The following is a 21,326-nucleotide window of genomic DNA, read 5'->3' on the forward strand; positions in this document are numbered from 1 at the left end:
TCTCTGGCTTCATTAGAGAGAGTTACCCTTACTTCCTGTCCCATGCAAAAATGAGGGTGCAGGCATCACCAGGAAAGAAAGTCCCTGACAGCAAATACCATTGCCTGATGTTGTAACGATTGCCCTCTGCTAAAAATGTGCTTTTTGCAATAAAAACCTGACTGTGACTCTAAGCTTTTTCTATTGTATTCCAGACAAAGCTTAATAAAAGGTTTGGGCTGGGGTTAGGCTTTAAAATATAAGTATGGCTAAACTTTTTTTGGCTATACATTTTTTTTGGGGTCATTTACCCTTTCTAATGTACACCTGTGACACAGAGTCTGCAGATAGTGGGCTAGTGCCGGATATCTGCTGGCAGGGCAGCTGGCTCCACCTTTCAGTGCATGGCTAAGAGCCAAAGAAATGCATGCTGTCCCCAGCCTGTCGCTCCAGCGAGTGCTGGAGGAGAAGAGCCATGTGCACTGTTCTCTGCTGCCAGCAAAACCAAGAGCTGATTGATCGGTGGTCAAGTCATGTGATCTGCCAGCTTTTAGTCTTTAATAGAAATTTGCAGAATGAAAAAAATGTGTTTTGTTTAGTTTCGTTTTGATTTGTAATTTACATAAATTAGTTTAATTAAATTTGTTCAATTTGTTTTCCGAATTCATTTAGTTTAATTTGAATTTGAATCTATTCAAATCTTTCAAATTCCATTTCATTTTGAATCAAATTCCCTTTGAATTTTACTCAAGTTGTATTCAAATCGAATTCCATTCGAAATTGAATTAATATTATTTGAAATTAGAATTTTGGAGAATAGTTATATTCTTTCTATTCCATACTATTCTATAGTGTTTTCTATTCTATTGTTTTATTTTCTATTCTATTCTTTTCTATTCAAATTTATTTTATTTGAAATTCAAATTTTGTAAAAATGGTATATTCTTTATTCTATTCTATTCTTTTCTAGTCTATTATTTTATTTTCAATTCTATTATATTCAAATTCAAATTTATTCTATTCGAAGTTCGGAAGATGGCTATATTCTTTTAATTTTATTCTATTCTATTCTATTTTCCTTTCTCTTCTATTTAATTCCTTTATTTTATTTTCTATTTTATTCTGTTCTTTTATTTTCTATTCTATTTTGTTTTGTTTTACTCTATTCTTTTATTTTCTATTCTATCCCTTTTTTCCTATTTTTTTCTATTCTTTTATTTTCTATTCTTTTCTATCCTATTATATTATTTTATATTGTATTCCTTTATTTTTGATTCTATTTTATGCTCTTCGGAGATTCAGATTAGATTTGAAAACGATTTGAATTTGATTCGTAAACTATTCTAATTCAAAATTGTGATTCATTATTTCAGATTTGCTTTAATTCGTTATTATTGAAGAATGAAAAATTTGTCTGAGTTTTAATTCAGAACAAAACAAACCGCCCATGTCTAGTCTTAGAGTTAGCGCAGAATAGCTGCAGTGTCACACAGATGCTGCGACATAGAGGGGAGTATGTATGTTGTTTTACTAACTTCAACATTTTTCTTTAAACCTTATTGATGAAGGTGACAATTGCAAATAACCACCCTGCTGCTAGTCAACATGCAAAACACTGTTAATATTGCTGAGAAATTACCCGGTTATCATCATACAACCGCTTTGTAATGCGTGGGGCACTTCTCCGTGATCTCCTGGGATGATCCCTATGTTTAAATAAAAAATGGTTTGGAAGCGATCCAATCTGTAAAAATAAAGATGGTATAAATAAATATAGGGAAAGCATAGTACTTGGAGCACATACAGTATATAGCAAAGCAGTCCTTTCCCTGTAAAGTGTGAGCGTCATCCAAGAATAAATGCTTCACTTCCTGTGTGCACACATACAATATTTCAGCTCATACTTATTTAATTACTGTGACCATATATATATATATATTATAGTCTGCACAGTAATTAAGCTGAAAACACACATAATGCCTTGTGAAGGTGGGTAAAACACAATAAGCTATAGCAGATTGGCTGCTTTATGTAACCTCTGTCTTTGTATGTGAGTGCAGTTTTATTGTATTATTAGCCACAGGCAGGGAACTCTCATAAATTATAGAGTATGTTATCTCTACACGGAGTCATACCACCTTCGTATTTACATAAAACCAATTACTCATTCCTAGTAACGTTCCTGTGATGTCATGGTTTTTATGGAAAATTTATATTTCTACACAAAAGATGTTTGCCATTATTTTCTCTTTGACTCATGCTATGTCGGAAAAAAAAAAAATGTACAAACTGCCACTGCACCTTTCTTTTACTGGTGCTGGTGGTAGATCACGCTGCAACTACCACAAAATGTTTTTTTTTTTTTCAATCAAGTCATTTTTATTTCATTTTCAAATTTACAAAAAAAAATAAAAAATTCAAAACACACAAATCATTCCCACAAGACAACCCAATCCAAAATAAATAAATGCAGTTGCATTTTGAGTTTTGCTTTAAACCTTTTATCACATCGAGTTAAATTTAATAACTACATTTTTCCTACATAAGATTAACAATATAAAGCCAACCATTATATTCAATCTAATTAAGTTACTACCCCCTAGCGACATATATATGTATACAGTTTTCCTCCACCATGAATCCATCTAACTGCTAACTTTCCTCAGCATCATTGGTATGTTCAACTATTTTCTCGCATAAGTTGGAGACTAACCACCATGACCAAATCTTCAAAAATGTATCAGAGCTTCTCCTATGTTTATATGCCAATTCCTGTTTTGGATTAAGATTAATTTATTCGGACCATTAAGCTATTGTTGGCAGAGAATTTGATATCCATTTTTGTAGTATACGTTTTTACAGGCTATAAACATAGACATAGATGTGCGCAGCCTATTGCATTAGGGTGTGCATCCCAAAGCTCTGCAACCTCAGCTGCATGGTGACAGTGAATGAATGGGAAGTGCTCTGTGCTGAATAGCTTCCTCTTCAGGAGCGCCCTGTCCATAAGGGGCACAGGGGCGTAACCATCCTAATTTGCATGCAGGGATTGCATGCAGCGCCGGACTCATAGGTTTCTATGAGTTTTTTTTTTCAAGCCACATGATTAGAGCCTGAGGCTATAATTGGCATGAAAAAGGATCGGCTGGGGGCGCAAAGCACTGTGCCCCAAACCCACCTTCTTGTGACACTAGCGAATCAATATTCGCTATTGTCTTCCGGCTTCTTCTCCCCGCCAATCAGGACAGGAGGTGGATTGGGATGGCCGGGAGAAGAAGCCGAGGAAGCTGCGGTGCCGTGACCGTGGAGTGGTGAGTGGGCCTCTCGTTGTGTTGTTTGCCACCCCCTCAAAAAAAGTTTAGCACCAGCCACCACATACAGTTTACTATACTTTAGCTATGATTGAACACAGGGAGTAAGTGTGTTCACTGCTTTCATTTAGAAAAGGAAGGGGTCAGTAAATTACATATTGATTAGCCTCTTTCTCCATTCTCCATATTTAAACATCCCCCGCAGCATGTGGGGGGAGAGGAGGAAAGCCAGCAGCACTGCGGTGGGGGGGTGCAGCATGGGGGGAAGCCCAGGCAGTAGGGGGAATCGGCACCACACAGAGTGATTAGGGTGTGCCCAGGCATACCTGGCACACCCCCTGCGCACGCCTATGTACATAGGGGGTAATCCACAAAGAAGCGGCGCAACGTAATTTTTCCTATTTAAGTTACACCGCCGCAACTTAAATCCGGCCGGCGCAAGGCGTTCCTCTTCTCCAGGGGGCGATTCCCATTTAAATGAGGCGTGCTCCCGCGCCGGCCGTACTGCGCATGCTCGTGACATCATTTTCCCGACGTGCATAGCGCGAAATTACGTTACATCGGGCTTTGTGGATCGCGACGGGACAATAAAGTTGCGTCGGGTAAAAAAAAAGATACGGCGCCAAAAAAAAAATTTAAAATAAAAAAAAAATCGCGTCGCTAGCAAGAAAGGTTTGTTTTTACAAGGTGTAAACAGTTTACACCTTGTAAAAGCAGCCCTAATTTTGCGTAAGTCCTAATTTGCATACCCGAGGCGGCATTTCGACGCGAAATGCCCCCAGCGGCGGATGCGGTACTGCATCCTAAGATCCGACAGTGTAATTCAATTACACATGTCGGATCTTCGTCCTAACTATGGGAAACTGATTCTGTGGATCAGTTCCATAGTTAGGACCAGGGATACGACGGAGTAACAGCAGTTACTCCGTCGTATCTCTTTTGAGGATTTGGCCCATAGATCTTAACCACATCACATGCATCTCAGTCGGGAGAACGTCTTTCATTTTATTTTTGGGTCGGACTGAACCTGTGTAGAACATAGGGTATTTAACGTATCAAATACACAATCCCAGTAGCGATGCAATTTGGGTCATCACCACAACATATGTAAAAGTGTACCCGTATCATTAGTGCACCTTGGGCAATTTGATGTAGTTGCTTTAAGGGAGTGTAATGGGATCCATGAATAATGAGTAACTGGGTCAAACAGCACAAAATTTAAAACTTAACTCCACTGTCATTGATGGAGAGCCAGCAGGCTTTTAATTGCAAAAGAGACACGACTGCAATAAAATACACCTTTCTTTTGGAATTTGCATTTGTTGGACTTTCAACTCTGAACCTTCATTGAATAACCAAAAAATACTATTTTCTAAATGCATTTATTTGAAAGCACTGCACTTACATTTTTAATAAAAAACACCGACCTGCCTGCTCTAAGCGTTCACCCATGCACAACTCAGCTTATGACAGCCAGCCCAATCTCTGTGTGCCGATATGACTAGCTCCTGTGCGTGTGCAGAAGTGATTCCATCTCACACCAGCCAATGAAGACCAGCACACAGAAGAAGATGCCGTTGGAGGGACCATTGGAGGAAAGGTGGATATTCATCCCTTTAGTTCTGGTTTAAACTTGTTTATACATGCTAGTGGCTGTGGAAAAATTGCTATATTTTAGCAAACATTTGGAAGTGTTACTTGTTGTTGTTGTTTGTGTACCTAAAAACGCAAATCTTTAATTCCTCCTGAAAAATAGCTGTGGATTTCCTGGTATGTGAGGGCACCTAAGCACTTCTGTGCCTACAAGCCAATAGCTGTATATCTTCAGTGTGAAACCTAAGGTCCTGCTGCTCCTGACTGTTATGCCGCGTACACACCATCACTTTATGTGATGAAAAAAAACGACACTTTCTGTGAAGTAAAAAATGACGTTTTTGAAACTTCAATTTTCAAAGACGAAGTTGCATACACACCATCGTTTTCTCACAATGTTCTAGCAAAGCGAGGTTACGTTCCACCACGTTTTACCATTGAAGCTCGCTTCATAAGTAGCTTCTGGGCATGCGTGGATGAAAAAACGTCTTAGAAAACGACGTTTTTTGCTACACACGGTCAATTTCTGTGAAGTAAAAAGTGCACTTTTGAAAAACGACACATAAAATTGAAGCATGCTTCAATTTTTTTTGGTCGTTTTTTACAAGACATAAAACGACGTTTTCCCCCACACACAGTCAATTAAAGTGACGTTTTTAAAAACGTCATTTTTTTTCATCACATAAAGTGATGGTGTGTACGGAGCACTAGATTCAGGGGCTCTAAAGGGATATTTGGTGATGTCACCACTTTGCTGCTAATGGCCCCTGCTGGAGGCTCTAACACATACCTCCCAACATTGGGAATGAGGGACACCTACCAGCAAACGTTTGTAACCCATTAAAGGAGAATTAACCCCCCCAAAAAAGGTTAATTAAATCCACAAGGGCTTTTTTACCACTACTATTCCTTTATATTGGCTTTTAAAATGTACTAATGCAGCAATTTAGAATTTGGAAGAAAGGTTTAGCACTGGGAAACACTTTTTGAAAGATAAAAAGTGCATTTTATATAAAACTATATAGCTCACACCAAAATAAGGGACAAATGAGGGGGAAAGAGGGACAGAGGGACTTTGCTCCAAATCAGGGACAGTCCCTCGAAATCAGGGACAGTTGGGGGCTATGCTAACATGAGGAAGAAATGTATGAAAATAGCTGCCTCTGCATTGAGATACATTGCAGAACATGGCATGGTAAGTCAAAAATAGGGAAAAGATAAGCAACAGGGAGACCCCAAGCAACACCGTTGTCTAGGTCTTCACCGTCTGCTTGATGTTTTTTTGGGCACAGCTTCCAGAGTTCAGATTCTCATTATAGCTATAAAATCTAACCTACTTAAAGCGGGATTCCAACCACAATTAGCATTTTTTAAATGTATGTCCTTTCATCATGCGTTTTTATAATATAAATCCGGTCACTTACTATTTTACAATCCGCCGCCGCTCCGCATAGTTATTCAAAAAAGATGGGGGTAGATTCACAAACAAGATACGACAGCGTATCTCCAGATACGCCGTCGTATCTCCAGATACGCCGTCGTATCTCTGAGTCCGGCCGGTTGTATCTATGTGCCTGATTCATAGAATCAGTTACGCATTGATTTCTATTAGATCCGACCGGATCGTAACTAGTTACGCATAGATTTCTATTAGATCGGTCGGATCGTAACTGCATTTTTCCGCTGACCGCTAGGGGCGTGTATGCTGATTTACGCGTCGAAATATGTAAATCAGCAAGATACGCGAATTCACGAATGTACGCCCGGCCGACACAGTACTTTTACGCCGTTTACGTTAGGCTTTTCCCGGCGTATAGTTACCCCTGCTATATGGTGGCGTAAGTGCGGCGTACCAATGTTAAGTATGGCCGTCGTTCCCGAGTCGAATTTTGAATTTTTTACGTCGTTTGCGTAATTCGTCCGTGAATGGGGCTGCATGTCATTTACGTTCACGTCGAAACCAATGACGTCCTTGCGGCATACTTTGGAGCAATGCACACTGGGAAATTCCACGGACGGCGCATGCGCCGTTTGGGAAAAACGTCAATCACGTCGGGTCAAGCCTAATTTACATAACACACGCCCACCTCTTCACTATTTGAATTAGGCAGGCTTACCCCGGGCCTATTTACGCTACGCCGCCGCAACTTTCTTTTAAGAATACGGCACTTGCCTGTAAAAGTTGCGGAGGCGTACTGTAAATAGGATACGTTACGCCCGCACCAAGAAACGCCGATCTACGTGAATCTACCCCATGAATCTACCCCATAAAACTATGTCCACACTGTTGTCATTTTGCTGATAATTGATAATTGGGTAGCGCACTGCATCCTGGGAAATGATGACACACATTTCCCAGGAGCATTAGAGGGAGATGATGTCAGGATCCTAGGTGGTTACAAAGGCAGATTTTTTTTCTTTTTTTAGGTCTAATGAGCACAATAATGAAAAAAAAATTTGGGATGGAAACTCCACTTTAACCTAACAAATGTACACATTTATTTAATAAAACCAAATATTGATTTGATTTGGTTTGCTCACTTTGCATTTTGTAAATTGATAACAATAAACAATTAAAATATACATTTTTGAAAGTATTCTTACAAGTTTTCCCAGTGGTGTATGTTCTTATTAGTTGCCATGGATTATCACACTTTGCACTTCTATTGAATAAGGCTGACAGTATCACTCATGTGCTACAGAAAGGGCTACTTTTTAAGGGCTGTAATTTAAAGTCAATTTTTTTTATTTTTTTTACAATTAGTGTACATCACTTGAAGCAATTGTTGAAAAGTGGTTTTAGCAACTACATAATATAAACTAAAGTGTCGTCTTTTGTTGGACAGTGTTAGGTCAAGTGATACAATGGCTTCTTCGATAGGGACGAATTAGTGCAGAGTCTGTGGACCTATGAGCAAAGTCAGATAAACATCATATGTCTTTCAGTAGCAGTACATACAACACTCAGTGTGTGTGCTCACAATAGAAAGCAAACAGAGACAAGAACTGCTGCAGAGGCAGCACAAAGAGAAAGGAGGAGGTATGTATGTTCATGAAAGCGTCATAATGGAAAAGCAAAGCAATAATTCAGCCTTGACCCTAAAATCAGGATGTAGAATATTTAACAAGCCTGCTCTATAATCAGGATAGAAAATCATTTAAAGTTGCTGTAAATGCAGACTTTTTTTCCCCTTTTGCATTCTCTGCATTAAGGTTAAAACCCTTCTGCATGCATCTCCCCTGCGCAGCCCCCCCTAATTACATACTTGAATCCAATCTCGATCCAGCAATGTGTACGAGAACAGAGGCTCTCTTGGCTCTCTCCCTCCTCATTGGCTCAGACACAGCAGTTGGATGGTTGGACCCTGCTGTTGTCAATCACAGCCAGTAAGGAGGGAGTGGGGGCCAAGCCCTGCACTGTGTGTAAATTGACACACAGAGCAGGGCTCAGAAGTGAGCATGCATGAGTGCCCCGTATTGGCTTGCTATGGGGCCACGCAGGGGGGGAGGAGCTAGGAGTGCTGACACAGGGACTTAAGAAGAGGAGGATCAGGGCTGCTCTCTGGAAAAGTATTGTACAGAGCAGGTAAGTATGACATGTTTGTTATTTTACCAAAAACAAAACAAAACAAGACTTTACAATTACTTTAACCATTTTTAGTATTTCCCCTGATTGGAAGATCAAAGTAGAATTCCAGGATTCATGTCACTTTAAATTGTTCATCTGGCCCAATCTGGCCAATATTTCCATTAATGAACAATGTGGCTGCTATATGTGCTGTAATATGTAATATAATAGTCTTGTTCTGGTGACATCTCAGGATTTTTTTTTCAGGCCTGTTGACTGTGGTCACCTATACATTGGTACCTGTACACATAAATACACTTGGATTTGCATATTCCTGTATACAGGTGCTTACTGTCATTGATTTGTACAGGCCACTATGCACAATTCCTGTGATTTCCAGGCACATAAGTACGTTTTTTTATGGTGTATGGCAGGGATATGCAATTAGCGGACCTCCAGCTGTTGCAGAACTACAAGTCCCATGAGGCATAGCAAAACTCTGACAGCCACAAGCATGACACGCAGCGGCAGAAGCATGATGGGACGTGTAGTTTTGCAACAGCTGGAGGTCTGCTAATTGCATATACCTGGTGTACGGTGTTATGCACTCAAGTTTTGTTTTGTGTTCCTGGTGTAGCCTTGCTCAGCTATGACACACTAGGAACAACATTTGCCACACAATAATTTTTGTTATTTAAATCTCTGTATTTATTTATTTTTTTGGTATGAAGGCATTATAAAGTAAGCTTATTTTGACAAGAGGGGTGCTGTTTTCTATACTTGCAACAAGACTGTGGCCATTTGAGCCAAGGAGGGGCAGAAGGGACACATGCCCCAGATGCAGTGTCTATAAGAGGCAGAAGGGGGGAGGGGTGTATGTTTGGAAGCTTCAGCTACTCTGTTCTCCAGCATTACATTGACATTAGAGACTTTACTCCTGTCAGAAGGAGCAGGGGCCTCAATACTTGCTGGAGAAAGGATTCTGCTCTCTCCTCCTCCAATGAAAGCCTACTTGGATGGAAGAGAGCTGCTGCCTGCAGAAAACACACCTCTTTCTCAGTATGGTGCCACTGGGGAGCGATGGTAAACTTTGCCTCTTTGTGTCTCCCTTTGATATATCACATGGGAGACAGGAAGAAGGGGAAATTGCTTTAATTCCTGGTGGGAACCACACTGAGGAGGCCTGTACTGAGTGAGTATGTAGAGAGTCTGTGGACAACTCAGCCCTAGACTTTGCCTCTCCTCCTCAGAACCCCTCAAAGGCCCCTTAGCCTCCTCCCTACCTTAGAGCCCTTCAGCCTCCTCCCTACCTTAGAGCCCTTCAGCCTCCTCCCTGCTTCAGAACCCCCCTAGATTCCTTTAGTTCCATAGACCCCACAAAGCCTACCTCCCAGCACCCTCCCTTCCTTCATCCCATAGGTGCCAAATCAGTCTTCTTGAGAATGACACCAGTGATGTTTTTCCCCACTGCCACATCATTTTTCCTCTTAGCAACACAATTGCATTTTCACCTTTCCAGTGACACTACAGAGGAGAAACATTTTTCTTTCTAGTGTCTCCAGAGGTGCAGAAACACTTTTTCCTTCCAGTGACACCACTGGCACAGGGGCGTTTTCCTTCTAATGATACCACTGACACTGTTACACTTTTCCCTTTGCCACTGTTAGTCCCATATTTGTGAACTGATAATAAACTCTTCAGTTCACTACGGTGTACTACAACCATTGGCATGCTACGGCCTACGCCAACAACATTAGATACACTTTTACATGCTGCTATGAGCCCCTTTTCCTCCTTTAGCCAGGTAGGGGGGACAGTATGCAATCTTCCCCATGGGCACTGGATATCCTTGTCCTGGCATTGCGCATAGCGGTAGTGCACTCCTTCTTTATTAATTCAGTATGTTATTACCTGGCTTACCAACAAAAGTGCTTATTGGAACTTAAATAACCACATAAATGTAAGAAAATAGGCCTCAGAAAAACTGTTCTATAAAACAAACTTGAAAATACATATTTATTTTGTTTTTGCTCCAAACATTTTGTTAATGCATGCAAAGACAAACACTTCATGTCTTACTCAAATATGAAGAGCACATAACCGCAAACTAAGTTTCATTAGAAATGTTTTCCAAGGCAGCCAAAAGAGCACCTGAGCCCTAAGCTGAAGTTTGAAAATATGAATTAAAGCAGTATTAAACTCAAAACCAAAAATTTTATATATTGCAGCTTACCGATTATTATTATTATTAGTTGTAGTGGCTGTATTTGTTTCCTTTTTTAGGCTTTCCCCCTCTGTTTTCACCTGGTAATCTATCCCGTAACCCACTTCCTGTCAAAAGCCTCATGCACACGATCAGATTTTCCAACAGGAATTGTGTGATGGCAGGCTGTTGTCGGAAAATCCGACTGTTTGTACACTTCATCGGACAATTGTTGTTGGATTTTCCGCCAACAAATGTTGGATAGCATGCTTTAAAATTTTCCGGATTATCCGATCGTGTGTACACAAGTCCTTCGGACAAAACTCCAATGTACAAACACGCATGCTCAGAAGCAATGTTAACCATAACACAACATTAGCAGAAGTTGTCCAAAGGGTGGTGGTAAAGAGCTGAAAAAACATGTGATTTGGTGAATGTTGGCTGAAAATGTTCACGGCCAATGCCCCTTTGGACAAAAATCCAAGGAAAAGTCAGTTGGAAGTCCAATCGTGTGTATGAGGCTTTAGATGGACTAGCAGATTTAGATACCCTACCAAATTGAAGCCAAAATCCAGCTAACACTTCGGCCTCGTACACACGACCGAGTTTCTCGGCAAAAACCAGCAAGAAACTTGCTGTTTTTTATTTTTTTCGAGGAAACCGGTCGTGTGTACATTTTTTGACGAGGAAACCGTTGAGGAACTCGTCGAGCCAAAAAGAGAGCATGTTCTCTTTTTCCTCGACGGGAATGGAGAAATTCTCACGTCGAGTTCCTCGACAGCCTAACAAGGAACTCGACGAACAAAACGATGAGTTTCGCCCATCGAGTTCCTCGGTCATGTGTACGAGGCCTTCTAAACAGTTACAGCAACAGTTTTATTTTATTTTTTTTGGGATAGGTTTTATATAAATAAATCCTGATATTGTAATTTTAGACAAAATACAAAAAAATTGATCTTTATTTTTAGTAAATACAATTTTTAAATGCAAAATATATGTTTTAAAATACAGAATATTTAAAAATTGTGTGAGAATTAGTCAGTTTACAAATTGCACTCTAGGGTAAAAAATGCCATGTCTTGTGATATTCTGTAAGGCACCTTTCCAACGGGCACCTCTGTGAAGTGGAATCCACTTGCTCAGCGGGGGGGATCTCTCCGCTGAGCAGGCAGGTGATAGGTTTATGTCTCTATGCTCTATGCAGAGAGGACACAGTTCTGCTCTCCTCTATGTGGCAATCAGATGGAAACGTACTGCCTGTTTGTTTGCATCCAATGCCATCTGATTTGATTCACCAGACGGATGGGGAATAGGACCACCATCCATCAGTTTTTGCCAGACAGGATCGAATTGAATGGTGGCGAGTGTCAGCGGACATCCAGCGCTCCATAGAAGAGACTGGAGGGTGGGAACAGGTCCGCCTGCCAGTTTTTCAGGCGGATCTGATCTGACCCTCCAGTCTCTTATATAAATCAGATTGCACGTGTGATTCTAAAGTATTGTTGTTTTTTTTTTTAAATAACAAACATGTTATACTCACCTGCCCTGTATAATGGATTTGCACAGGTCATCCTGGATCCCTCTTTGCTGCTCTTGGCCCCTCCCTCCTGTCGAGTACCCCCACAGCAAGCAGCTTGCGATGGAGGCACCCGAGTCACGCTGCAGCTTTGTGTGTCCATTCAGACACAGGGCTGCGGTTCGGCCCTGCCCCCTCTCTCTTCTGATTGGCTAACTGACTTTGATTGACAGCAGCGGTATCCAATGTTGCAGCGCTAAACATAGATAGTGCACATACAGTGTGAACAACTGGTGCTCTTCTAAATGGTGCAGATGAATTCCTTGATGAACATCCAATAACAAAGAGTATAATTGATGTGTGTTTTGATCACCCAAGTGCACCTCCACCCATATTGATATAAAATGCCTTTGTACCAGAGGTCTAGACTCCAAATTATAAGAGTCTAGACAGGCGTGATATGCAAGTATAGAAGATCCAATCAGTTTCCTCAATTATATTGCAGGTGGCGGTACTGTCATGGTTGATGGTAAAGTTTACTCCATAGCAGGACCCATGAAGGAAAGATAAAACCGCCACATAGTGTAAAACTGCTTAAAAGAAATCAGTGCTAAAAACATACAAAAATCCACCCAGGGTGGAGCCCATGTCTGTGTGGTACCACGGAAGCCAATACTGTATACTGGTCGATCAACTTCTAGGATGTCTTGGATTAATGCTTTTTAATACCAGATTTCTGTAAGTGTTTAGCACTGATTTCCTTTAATAAACTGTAAAGCAGTTTTACACTATGTGGCTGTTTTATCTTTCCTTCATGGGCCCTACCTTGGAGTAAATTTTATCATCAGCCATGACAGTACCACTACCTGCAGTATAATAGAGGAAGCTGATTGGATCTCCTATACTTGCACATCACGCCTGTCTAGACTTCGGGTATGGAGGCATTTTATATCAATATCGGTGGAGGTACACTTGGGTGATCAAAATGTACATCAATTATAATCATTGTTATTTGGCGGAAACATTTTTTATTGTTTCACGTTTATTGGTGAACTTTGGACTCTCGGTAACTTGCCACTTACATTGTGGAATAGTTAGAAACACCCATGGATGAATATAAGTATTTTGAATAAATGTAAAGCATGCCATAAGTGTAAACCTGCAATAGATAAAATAAAATGGTATACAGGGAAAGCATTAAAAAAAATACAAAAATTTAATTTCCTATTTATGGTTTCTTTATTTTAAGTAATGCATCTTCAAATGTAGGATAAAAGTTCACATGTCATAAGAGAAATATGTATCTTGTCATTAATAACCTTTCCAATTATAGGCTACGATGTTGAGTCACTGACCTGAAACAAGAATAAAGACAAGGAATTCTGGTTTTGATCTGACTTTCATTGACACTGTTCATGTTCCAAGTGTAGACCAGTATTGAATCCAGGGACTGCCAGTTCACAAACAGTAATCAATGGCAGTCTACATGACAAGTATACTTTAACACGAACGGTTTTCCCGGCGGTAAAAAGTCTGGTTTCCCTGTAGGAAAACTGGCATGAGAGCTTTGGTTGGCAAAACCGGCCATGTGTATTCACCACCGCAGGCTTTCCCCATACAAAAACTGCTGGCTTAAAAAACGCCGGGAATCCAGGCGGGGAAAAAATAAAACATGCTCTCATTTATCCCACCGGGATTCCCGGCGTTTTTCCTGTCGGGAAAAATGCTATGGAGCGTACACATGGCCGGTTTTCCCGGCCAAAAGTTGCCATGGCAGTTTTCTCGAACGGAAAACCGGTTGTGTATACAAGGCATTAGGCAAACCTGTCCTTTGCCTGCACAGTACGGCCTCGTACACACGACAGAGATTCTCAGCAGAATTCGCCGAGAAACTCGGTCAAAACCCGGATTCTGTCGAGAATCTCTGTCGTCTGTACAGTTTTGGCTCGATGGAGCCGCCGAGGAGCTCGACGAGAAAATAGAGAACATGTTCTCTATTTTCTCGTTGGCCGCGTTGTTCTATAGGAGAAGGCGGCCCGCCGAGCTCCTCGGCGGCTTCATCCCAAAACGAGACGAGGAACTCGACGTGCCAAGCACATCGAGTTCCTCTGTCGTGTGTACGGGGCCTACTAGGTATTTTCTTCACTCCCAGTAGCTGAATGGAGTGCAAAAGAGTGAAGAAAGGTAAGTATTGCATTAGGCTTGGTTCACACTATGCAGTTTGTTTTTGATCTGTTTTTGCAGTGCTTTTTGCAGTGCATTTTGCACACATGTTTTTTCACAGATTTTTCATGCGTTTTTTATGCCTTTTACATTTTAATGCTTTTTTTTTGGCAAATTTATTGTTGGGTGTAATAAAAACCACAAATCGCGGCACAATCGCTGCAAAAACACACTACATGCAAGTCTATTGAACCAAAAATGTACAGTTTTGCTTTAAAAAAAGTCCCTGACCCTTTCCAAAAATGCAGCGGCTGAAAAAAAGTATAGATGTGAACATGTCCTATAGGAAACCATGTTAAATGGACTGTAGTGCGTTTCTGCAAAAAGCAATAAAAAATGCTGCTTTATCATGCATGAGCAAAGCACAGATTTGTTTGAGAGCTCCAATCAAAGGTATTCCTAAGACTGATCCTCTGTTTGACCTTTGCCACTTAGGCTACTTTTTACAGAAGTTTTGGCGCTAAAAATAACGCCTATAAAGTGCCTGAAAACCACCTCCCATGCCTGAGTGCTTTCACACTGGGGCGGTGTGCTTGCAGGACGGGAAAAAAAGTCCCGCAAGTAGCATCTTTGGGGCGGTTTGGGAGCTGTGTATACAGCACTCCTAAACCGCCCCTGCCCATGGGAATGCATGGGCAGTGCTTCCGAAGCCCCTGAAAAGTGATCTGGCAGTGCTGCAACATGGGAAGTTTTAACCCTTTCTTCAGCTGTTAGCTGGGGTTGAAAGTGCCCGCTAGCGACCGAAAAGCGGCGCTAAAATGATGGTAAGGCGCCGCTAAAACGGCGTGGACACAATGTGAAAATAGCCTTACAGAGAGTTAATCGTTGATATTTATCAGACATTCACCCTTGGTCAGTGACGGGGGTCTGCCATGTTCTCCCACTTTCTTTTATTCCAACTCTCTAAAGCCTCGTACACACGACCGAGGAACTCGACGGGCGAAACACATCGTTTTCCTCGTCGAGTTCCTTGTTAGGCTGTCAAGGAACTCGACAAGGCAAGTTTCTCCATTCCTGTCGAGGAAATAGAGAACTTGCTCTCTTTTTGGCTCGTCGAGCTTCTCGACAGTTTCCTCGACGAAAATGTACACACGACCGGTTTCCTCGGCAAAAAAATATCTCCCAGCAAGCTTCTTGCTGGTTTTTGCCGAGAAACTCGGTCGTGTGTACGAGGCCTAAGGCTACTTTCACACTGGGCTGTTTTAACGCTAAAAATAGTGCCTGTAAAGCACCTGAAAGCCACCTCCCATGCCACCCCAGGGTGAAAGCCCGAGTGCTAATGCGACGCGGCCCCAGTGTTAAAGTAGCCTAAATATCTATGTCACTTTTTGAAGCCTATGAAAGTGGACATATTTTGACATAAAATTTTAACTCACTAGTTAAGATGGATAAATGTAGAATAATATATACAAATTAACTATTCTAGGGAACAAGCTGATCCATGCTCCTTTTAGCATTGGTCATACACATATGTAAGGGCCTAGGCCTTTGATCACATGATCTCTACTGAAGGGGAGCAGCCAATCTGAGCTCTGATCCTTCACTTCAACAGAGATCACATGAATAAATACATGGGTCGAATTCCATAAGAATTGTTTTATGAAAACCGTAGCTTAAGCCCTGTACACACGATCGGTTTGTTCAATGAAAACAGACCGATGGACTGTTTTCATCGGACTAACCGATCGTGTGTGCGCCCCATCGGGGAAAAAAAATAGAACAAATTTTTACTACGGATAAAAAAACGATAGAAAAAAAACTATCGTCTGTGTGGAAGTCCATCAGTCAAAAGTCGACGCATGCTCAGAAGCATTGAACTTTATTTTTTTCAGCACGTCGCAGTGTTTTACGTCACCGTGTTTTGGCACAGTCGGATTTTTGACTGATGGTGTGTAAGCAAGACAGATGAAAGTCAGCTTCATCGGATATCTGATGAAAAAAATCCATCGGATTAGATTCCATCAGATATCCGATCGTGTGTATGAGGCTTAAGAGTTTTCTTTTGAATTTCGCACCATTAGTGGGCTGCAGCAACAGCCAGTTTTCGTGGTGCCATCAAATTTGAGTGATCGCATGTTGGAAATTTTTTGAAAAACTAACAAATTTCTAATCAATGATTGGAGAATCATGCGAGAAATATAATCAAAAAGGAAATGTGCTTGAGCTGTGATTCCTGGCCACAAAAATTATTTTCTGTAGCAACATGAGGTGAAATTGAAGGCCTGGTTGGTCGAATATTGAAATCAATGGTGGCACCATTGGATCACAAAACGCACCAAATTTCAGATTTTCCAAATAAAAATGCATTCGGAATTTGAATCATGTAGGGCCAGCTTAAGTGCCTGTGCATTCAGACAAGTACAGAAGGGGATCTGGATTCTGGAATAGCATTTTTATAAAAGGAAGTACAAGCTGAGGTTTATCAGTAGGTCTCATCAATACAGTACATTTTTTAAAGTCTGGTTCTTTTTATTTGGCAGAAAATGATAACATTAAGGTTTATGTCCAGATTGTCCAGGATAGAGTAGAGAAGTATAAATACCCCTCTCAGGTATTTTCTGCTATCTTGGACTTTTTTAAGGAGATTCAAGCCCTGTACACACGGCCCAAAATCTCGCCAGGAAAAAAAATGTTTTTTTTCCTGACGAGATTGTTGACAAGATTCTCTTGCCGGCCGAGTGTACACACGGGCCATTAAAAGAACCGGCATTCTTTTGAATGGAACGAACGCAGTTACATCATCGACTATGACGAGCATGCGCTCGTCACATTCGATGCTGTCGCCGCCATCTTGCTTCACCCTACCTATGCCTTGGAAGCTACCGCACATGCGTCAAAGTCATTTCGAGCATACGTGGGTTTCCATGGGGAGGTAAGTATACACTCGCTCGGGTTACTCAGCAGGAAAACACTGCCGAGAATCTCACGACAGATTGTCAGGGGATCTCTCCAAACGCAAAACAGACAGAATAAAACTTTTCCTTAGTAGAGTAGGGGGAAGGCTAAAACGCCTGTAGCTGTTGCAGATTTTACGCCAATTACTGTGCAGTGAACGTGTTGTCAGCAGGACAGAAAGTGAGAATAAATCTATCCCCAGAGCCCAAATATATGTATAAATGTTTTGGCTTAAGATACACTTTGATTTATAAGCTGTGAAACCCAGCAACAAAAAACTATATTATCTAATTAGTGAATTGCTGTATGGTTCTCCTTCCTACACAATAGCAGAACTTTTCAGCATCTTCAGAAAACATTTAGTACCATTTTGTGTTGCAGCTCAACACTTCCTGCTTGATAGTCTAGGCTAGTATGACATAGAGTCCCCCCCATATCCTGGGAATTCCACGTCACACAACTGCCTGTGTTTAACTGAGGGACTCTGATCTCTGCCAGCTATTTCGGAAAAACAGGCAGAGACCCACAGCATGTCTGACCATACATGGTGGATCCTGCGGATGTGCTCACATGACACAGGTCTTTAGAAGGTCCCAGATACCCAAAACTAGTGTGTTCAGGCACAGGGATCTCACGTGCATGTTTAGACATGCACCAGGTCTCAGCTACGTCCAAAATACTGTTGGAATATATAAAATATGGTGATGTGGAAGAAGGACAGTGGGAGAAATTCCTCTTTAGGCTATACACAGCTCAAATTTTGGCTTATTCAGCCGCTCAGGGAAAGTGGATTTTAAAATTTGAGAAGTGGAATTAGTCAGCCAAACAATGACTGCTATCTGCCAGATGTCTTATCCTATTGGATGCAACCTTTGCTTGAGTATTGATGCATCTGCGGGTGCTTCAGCTGTCCACATCCAATATCCAGCAGCATAGATTCCTCCATCCACACAGGTTCAAACAAATAAAATCTAAGCATGTAAGGCTTGCTTTACAATAACTGATGTGTACATATTTATTATGTTATGGTAACAATTATGTATGTATGCTTTCCTCACAGTAAAGTATTGCATGCATGTATTATACATTTTCACAAATTCACAATGTGGGTGAGGACCCTGTTGCCTGTAATAATATTTCAGCTATCATTTGTGCAGTGCACAAGATCAAAGTAAAATCTTTACAGTATTCATTGCTATTTTCAACATTACATTTCCATCATTGGTCCAGTAGACTAAACCTTTTGTATATATATATATATATATATATATATATATATATATGCATATGCATATACATTCAGTCATATCTGACTCTAGGAAATTCTTTCGGCCAGCTTTCTGCGCATCCATAGAATTTGTTATTAGGAAGGTTCCCAGGTCTTTCCTCAACCCTCCTTATTTGCTTGAGCTTGAGCCTGGCACGCAGGATGTAGTAACACGTGTACACAGCCAATTTATACACGCATACTAGGACCAGTTTAAACAATTTTGCCAATTAACCCACCAGTAGGTCTTTAAATTGTGGATGGAAATGCATGCAAACACAGGGAAAACATACAAACTACATGCAGTAATTGTCCTGGCTGATATAAGAACCATAAAACTCCAGTTCTGCCAAACATTTTCTAACCCCTAACCCTCTGCGCCATGCAATTTTGTTTTGCAAAGTCTTCCTTTTTAACATGTTTATATCATATTATTTTTTGAAGGATACATTTTAATGATTTTTACAAATCACTAAAGCACTGCCTGCATGGCATGCCAAGGCCTGTAAGCTATTGCTGTCACAGATGTGCTACACAGTTCAGTGGCTGATAAAAGCTAGATCAAGGATAAAAAAAAAATACACAGCCATGTTGAATATGTAAAATATATGCTCCAGATACTGGCTTTGAAGATTAGTCCTAATGACAATGACATGTGTCTATCTGAGAGGGCTGCCATAAGCTGAGCTCACACACTGCCTTCCCAACAAGACACACAATTACAATAAGCAATAAGGGGGTGTAATACCACCTGTCTGATTTATCAGGATCTCTAAATAGAAACTGATTTACTATGGTTCTGCTGGATGATTCATGTCAGCCAAACAGCACCAGTGTTTAAACCAATGTACTTGAGTCCCTCGAATAATGATGATCTTCATGATGAAGATGAAGTCATCACTATGTAAATGGAAGAATTACTTGGAAGAATTACTCATTCGCCTATACACACAATCAATAGCAATGGAATAAAAATAAAATGAGACCTGGTAGGTGGTGGCTTCAATGTAAAACGGGATGTACAAGTAAAGAATAGATGCTCTGCATAGGGTTGTTTCATGAGATATGAAGCCAAGAAACAAGCAGGGTTATTTCCCATAGCCACTGATGAGACTTATTGTTCCACTTATGTCTCTGTTAAAGCCAACATGCACATTGGTTATTATGTATACCTCACCTAATTCATTTTTAAAGATCAGAAACAGTGTATTAGCAAAAAATTAATAGGATCATCTAGGTCGCTCATATCGTTTATTTTCAGCATATCGATATCTTATCAATTGTCAATGTAATACATTCCTATTGTGTTTTCTATATTGCATAGGGAAATTTACTATATTGGACCAAGCAGAATTTGGGGTAACTGCAAGGCAACCAATCAGTTTCTCCCTTTCATTTCCAAAGCTTAACCGAACAAGCTGGATAGAGAAGCTGATTGGCTGTCATGTACAACTGCTCCAGATTCTGTCTACTCCAGTTTTTCTAGATTTTCATACTTGTCTTATTTATCCCTTTGACCAAATATGTACAATATAGGTGTGTACGTCTTCGTCAGCATTGATGTTGCATTTTTATCCTCATTTAAATACTAATAAAATTATTTTGGATTCATTAAAATGAATAGGATCTAGACAATGAACTCATCTTCCAAAAAGCCGCCACACACAACGCTGATTTGTTTAAGCTCAACTCACAGAGCCTATTTGTGTGAAAAGAAAAAGTCAGTAAAATGATATTTAAAGTTATGACATCCTGCGTAAATTATTGAGCTGTAAGTAAGCATAATAACTGAATTGAATAATTATATTACATTGAAATAGTCCTTAATGTTCACAGTTAGATCTACAAGTTCATAATGCAAAGTCTTTCTATGGCTTACCTGCCCACCGTAGTCATAGCCCAGTTCATCGGCTAATGCCAGTGCTTCCTCTGGACCTCCAGGGATCTCTGCAGCCCATTCATTCACATATCGCCTTTCTACAGCAGCCACGAATCCTAAGCAGCATGAAAAGACAGACACTAAAGCAATGTACTTGTAGGGCCAGCATCCTCCTTCCATTTCAGTATGTATCTGTACAATGTCCACACTGTTCAAACAGTACCTGATGGCTGAAAAAATATATATTACAAATAGAAAAAAAAAAAGAACAGGAGATCAGCTTTTGCCTTGTTGCTATGTGAACAGATAGATGTCAGGAGAAGGCTTTTCGTCTGTGGCTGGAAAAAAAACAAGAACCTTTCCTCCACAGTCAATGGAAATTTGTATTTACACGTCAAAACTACGTCAAGCACTCTTGCAACGTCTTAAATCTATACGGCATTCCCAAGGGAGGAGAGATGCTAAAATAGGATGCTGGGATTCACGCAGCTTCATTGCCCACTGAAAGGGATCAGTTTGTGTAATTGGACAGGAGACGCCCACTCTGACGGAAAGAAAAAGCAATATCATGCTCAAACAAGCTACACATCAGCTGCTTGCACAGCAGAGTGTCAATAGAATGGTACATTGCTACAGTAAACAGCGCGTTGCTTTCCTACAAGTGGCTTCATACTTGTCACTTGGTAATATAATAATTCTACGTCTCTATAAAACCATCTGCTGTGGTGTGCTGTTAATTTCCTTTTTTTATTATTTATATATATAGTATTTCGGTAAAGTATACCCTTGGTAATCATTAAATAGACAGTGGGGGTTACAAAAGGCAAATCCACTTTGCACTACAAGTGCAAACTACAAGTGCAAAGTCCACTTGAAATTGGACTGAAAGTGC

General features: G+C 40.6%; 1 protein-coding gene across 2 annotated transcripts in view; it reads right to left on the bottom strand.

The window, feature by feature from the left end:
* PCSK1 (proprotein convertase subtilisin/kexin type 1) overlaps nucleotides 1-20,713 on the bottom strand; it is a 67,879-nt gene extending 47,166 nt beyond the window's left edge. For both annotated transcript variants that reach the window (XM_040342504.1, XM_040342496.1), the window contains exons 1-2: nucleotides 20,435-20,713; nucleotides 1,619-1,723 (exon numbers count right to left, since the gene is read on the bottom strand). In XM_040342504.1, the coding sequence (XP_040198438.1) occupies nucleotides 1,619-1,723; nucleotides 20,435-20,614 (285 nt within the window). In that variant the 5' untranslated portion in view covers nucleotides 20,615-20,713. The remainder of the gene's footprint in view (nucleotides 1-1,618; nucleotides 1,724-20,434) is intronic.
* Nucleotides 20,714-21,326: the final 613 nt, after the last annotated feature.

The sequence above is a fragment of the Rana temporaria genome, chromosome 1 (assembly GCF_905171775.1).
Source record: "Rana temporaria chromosome 1, aRanTem1.1, whole genome shotgun sequence".
NCBI classification, from domain to species: domain Eukaryota; kingdom Metazoa; phylum Chordata; class Amphibia; order Anura; family Ranidae; genus Rana; species Rana temporaria.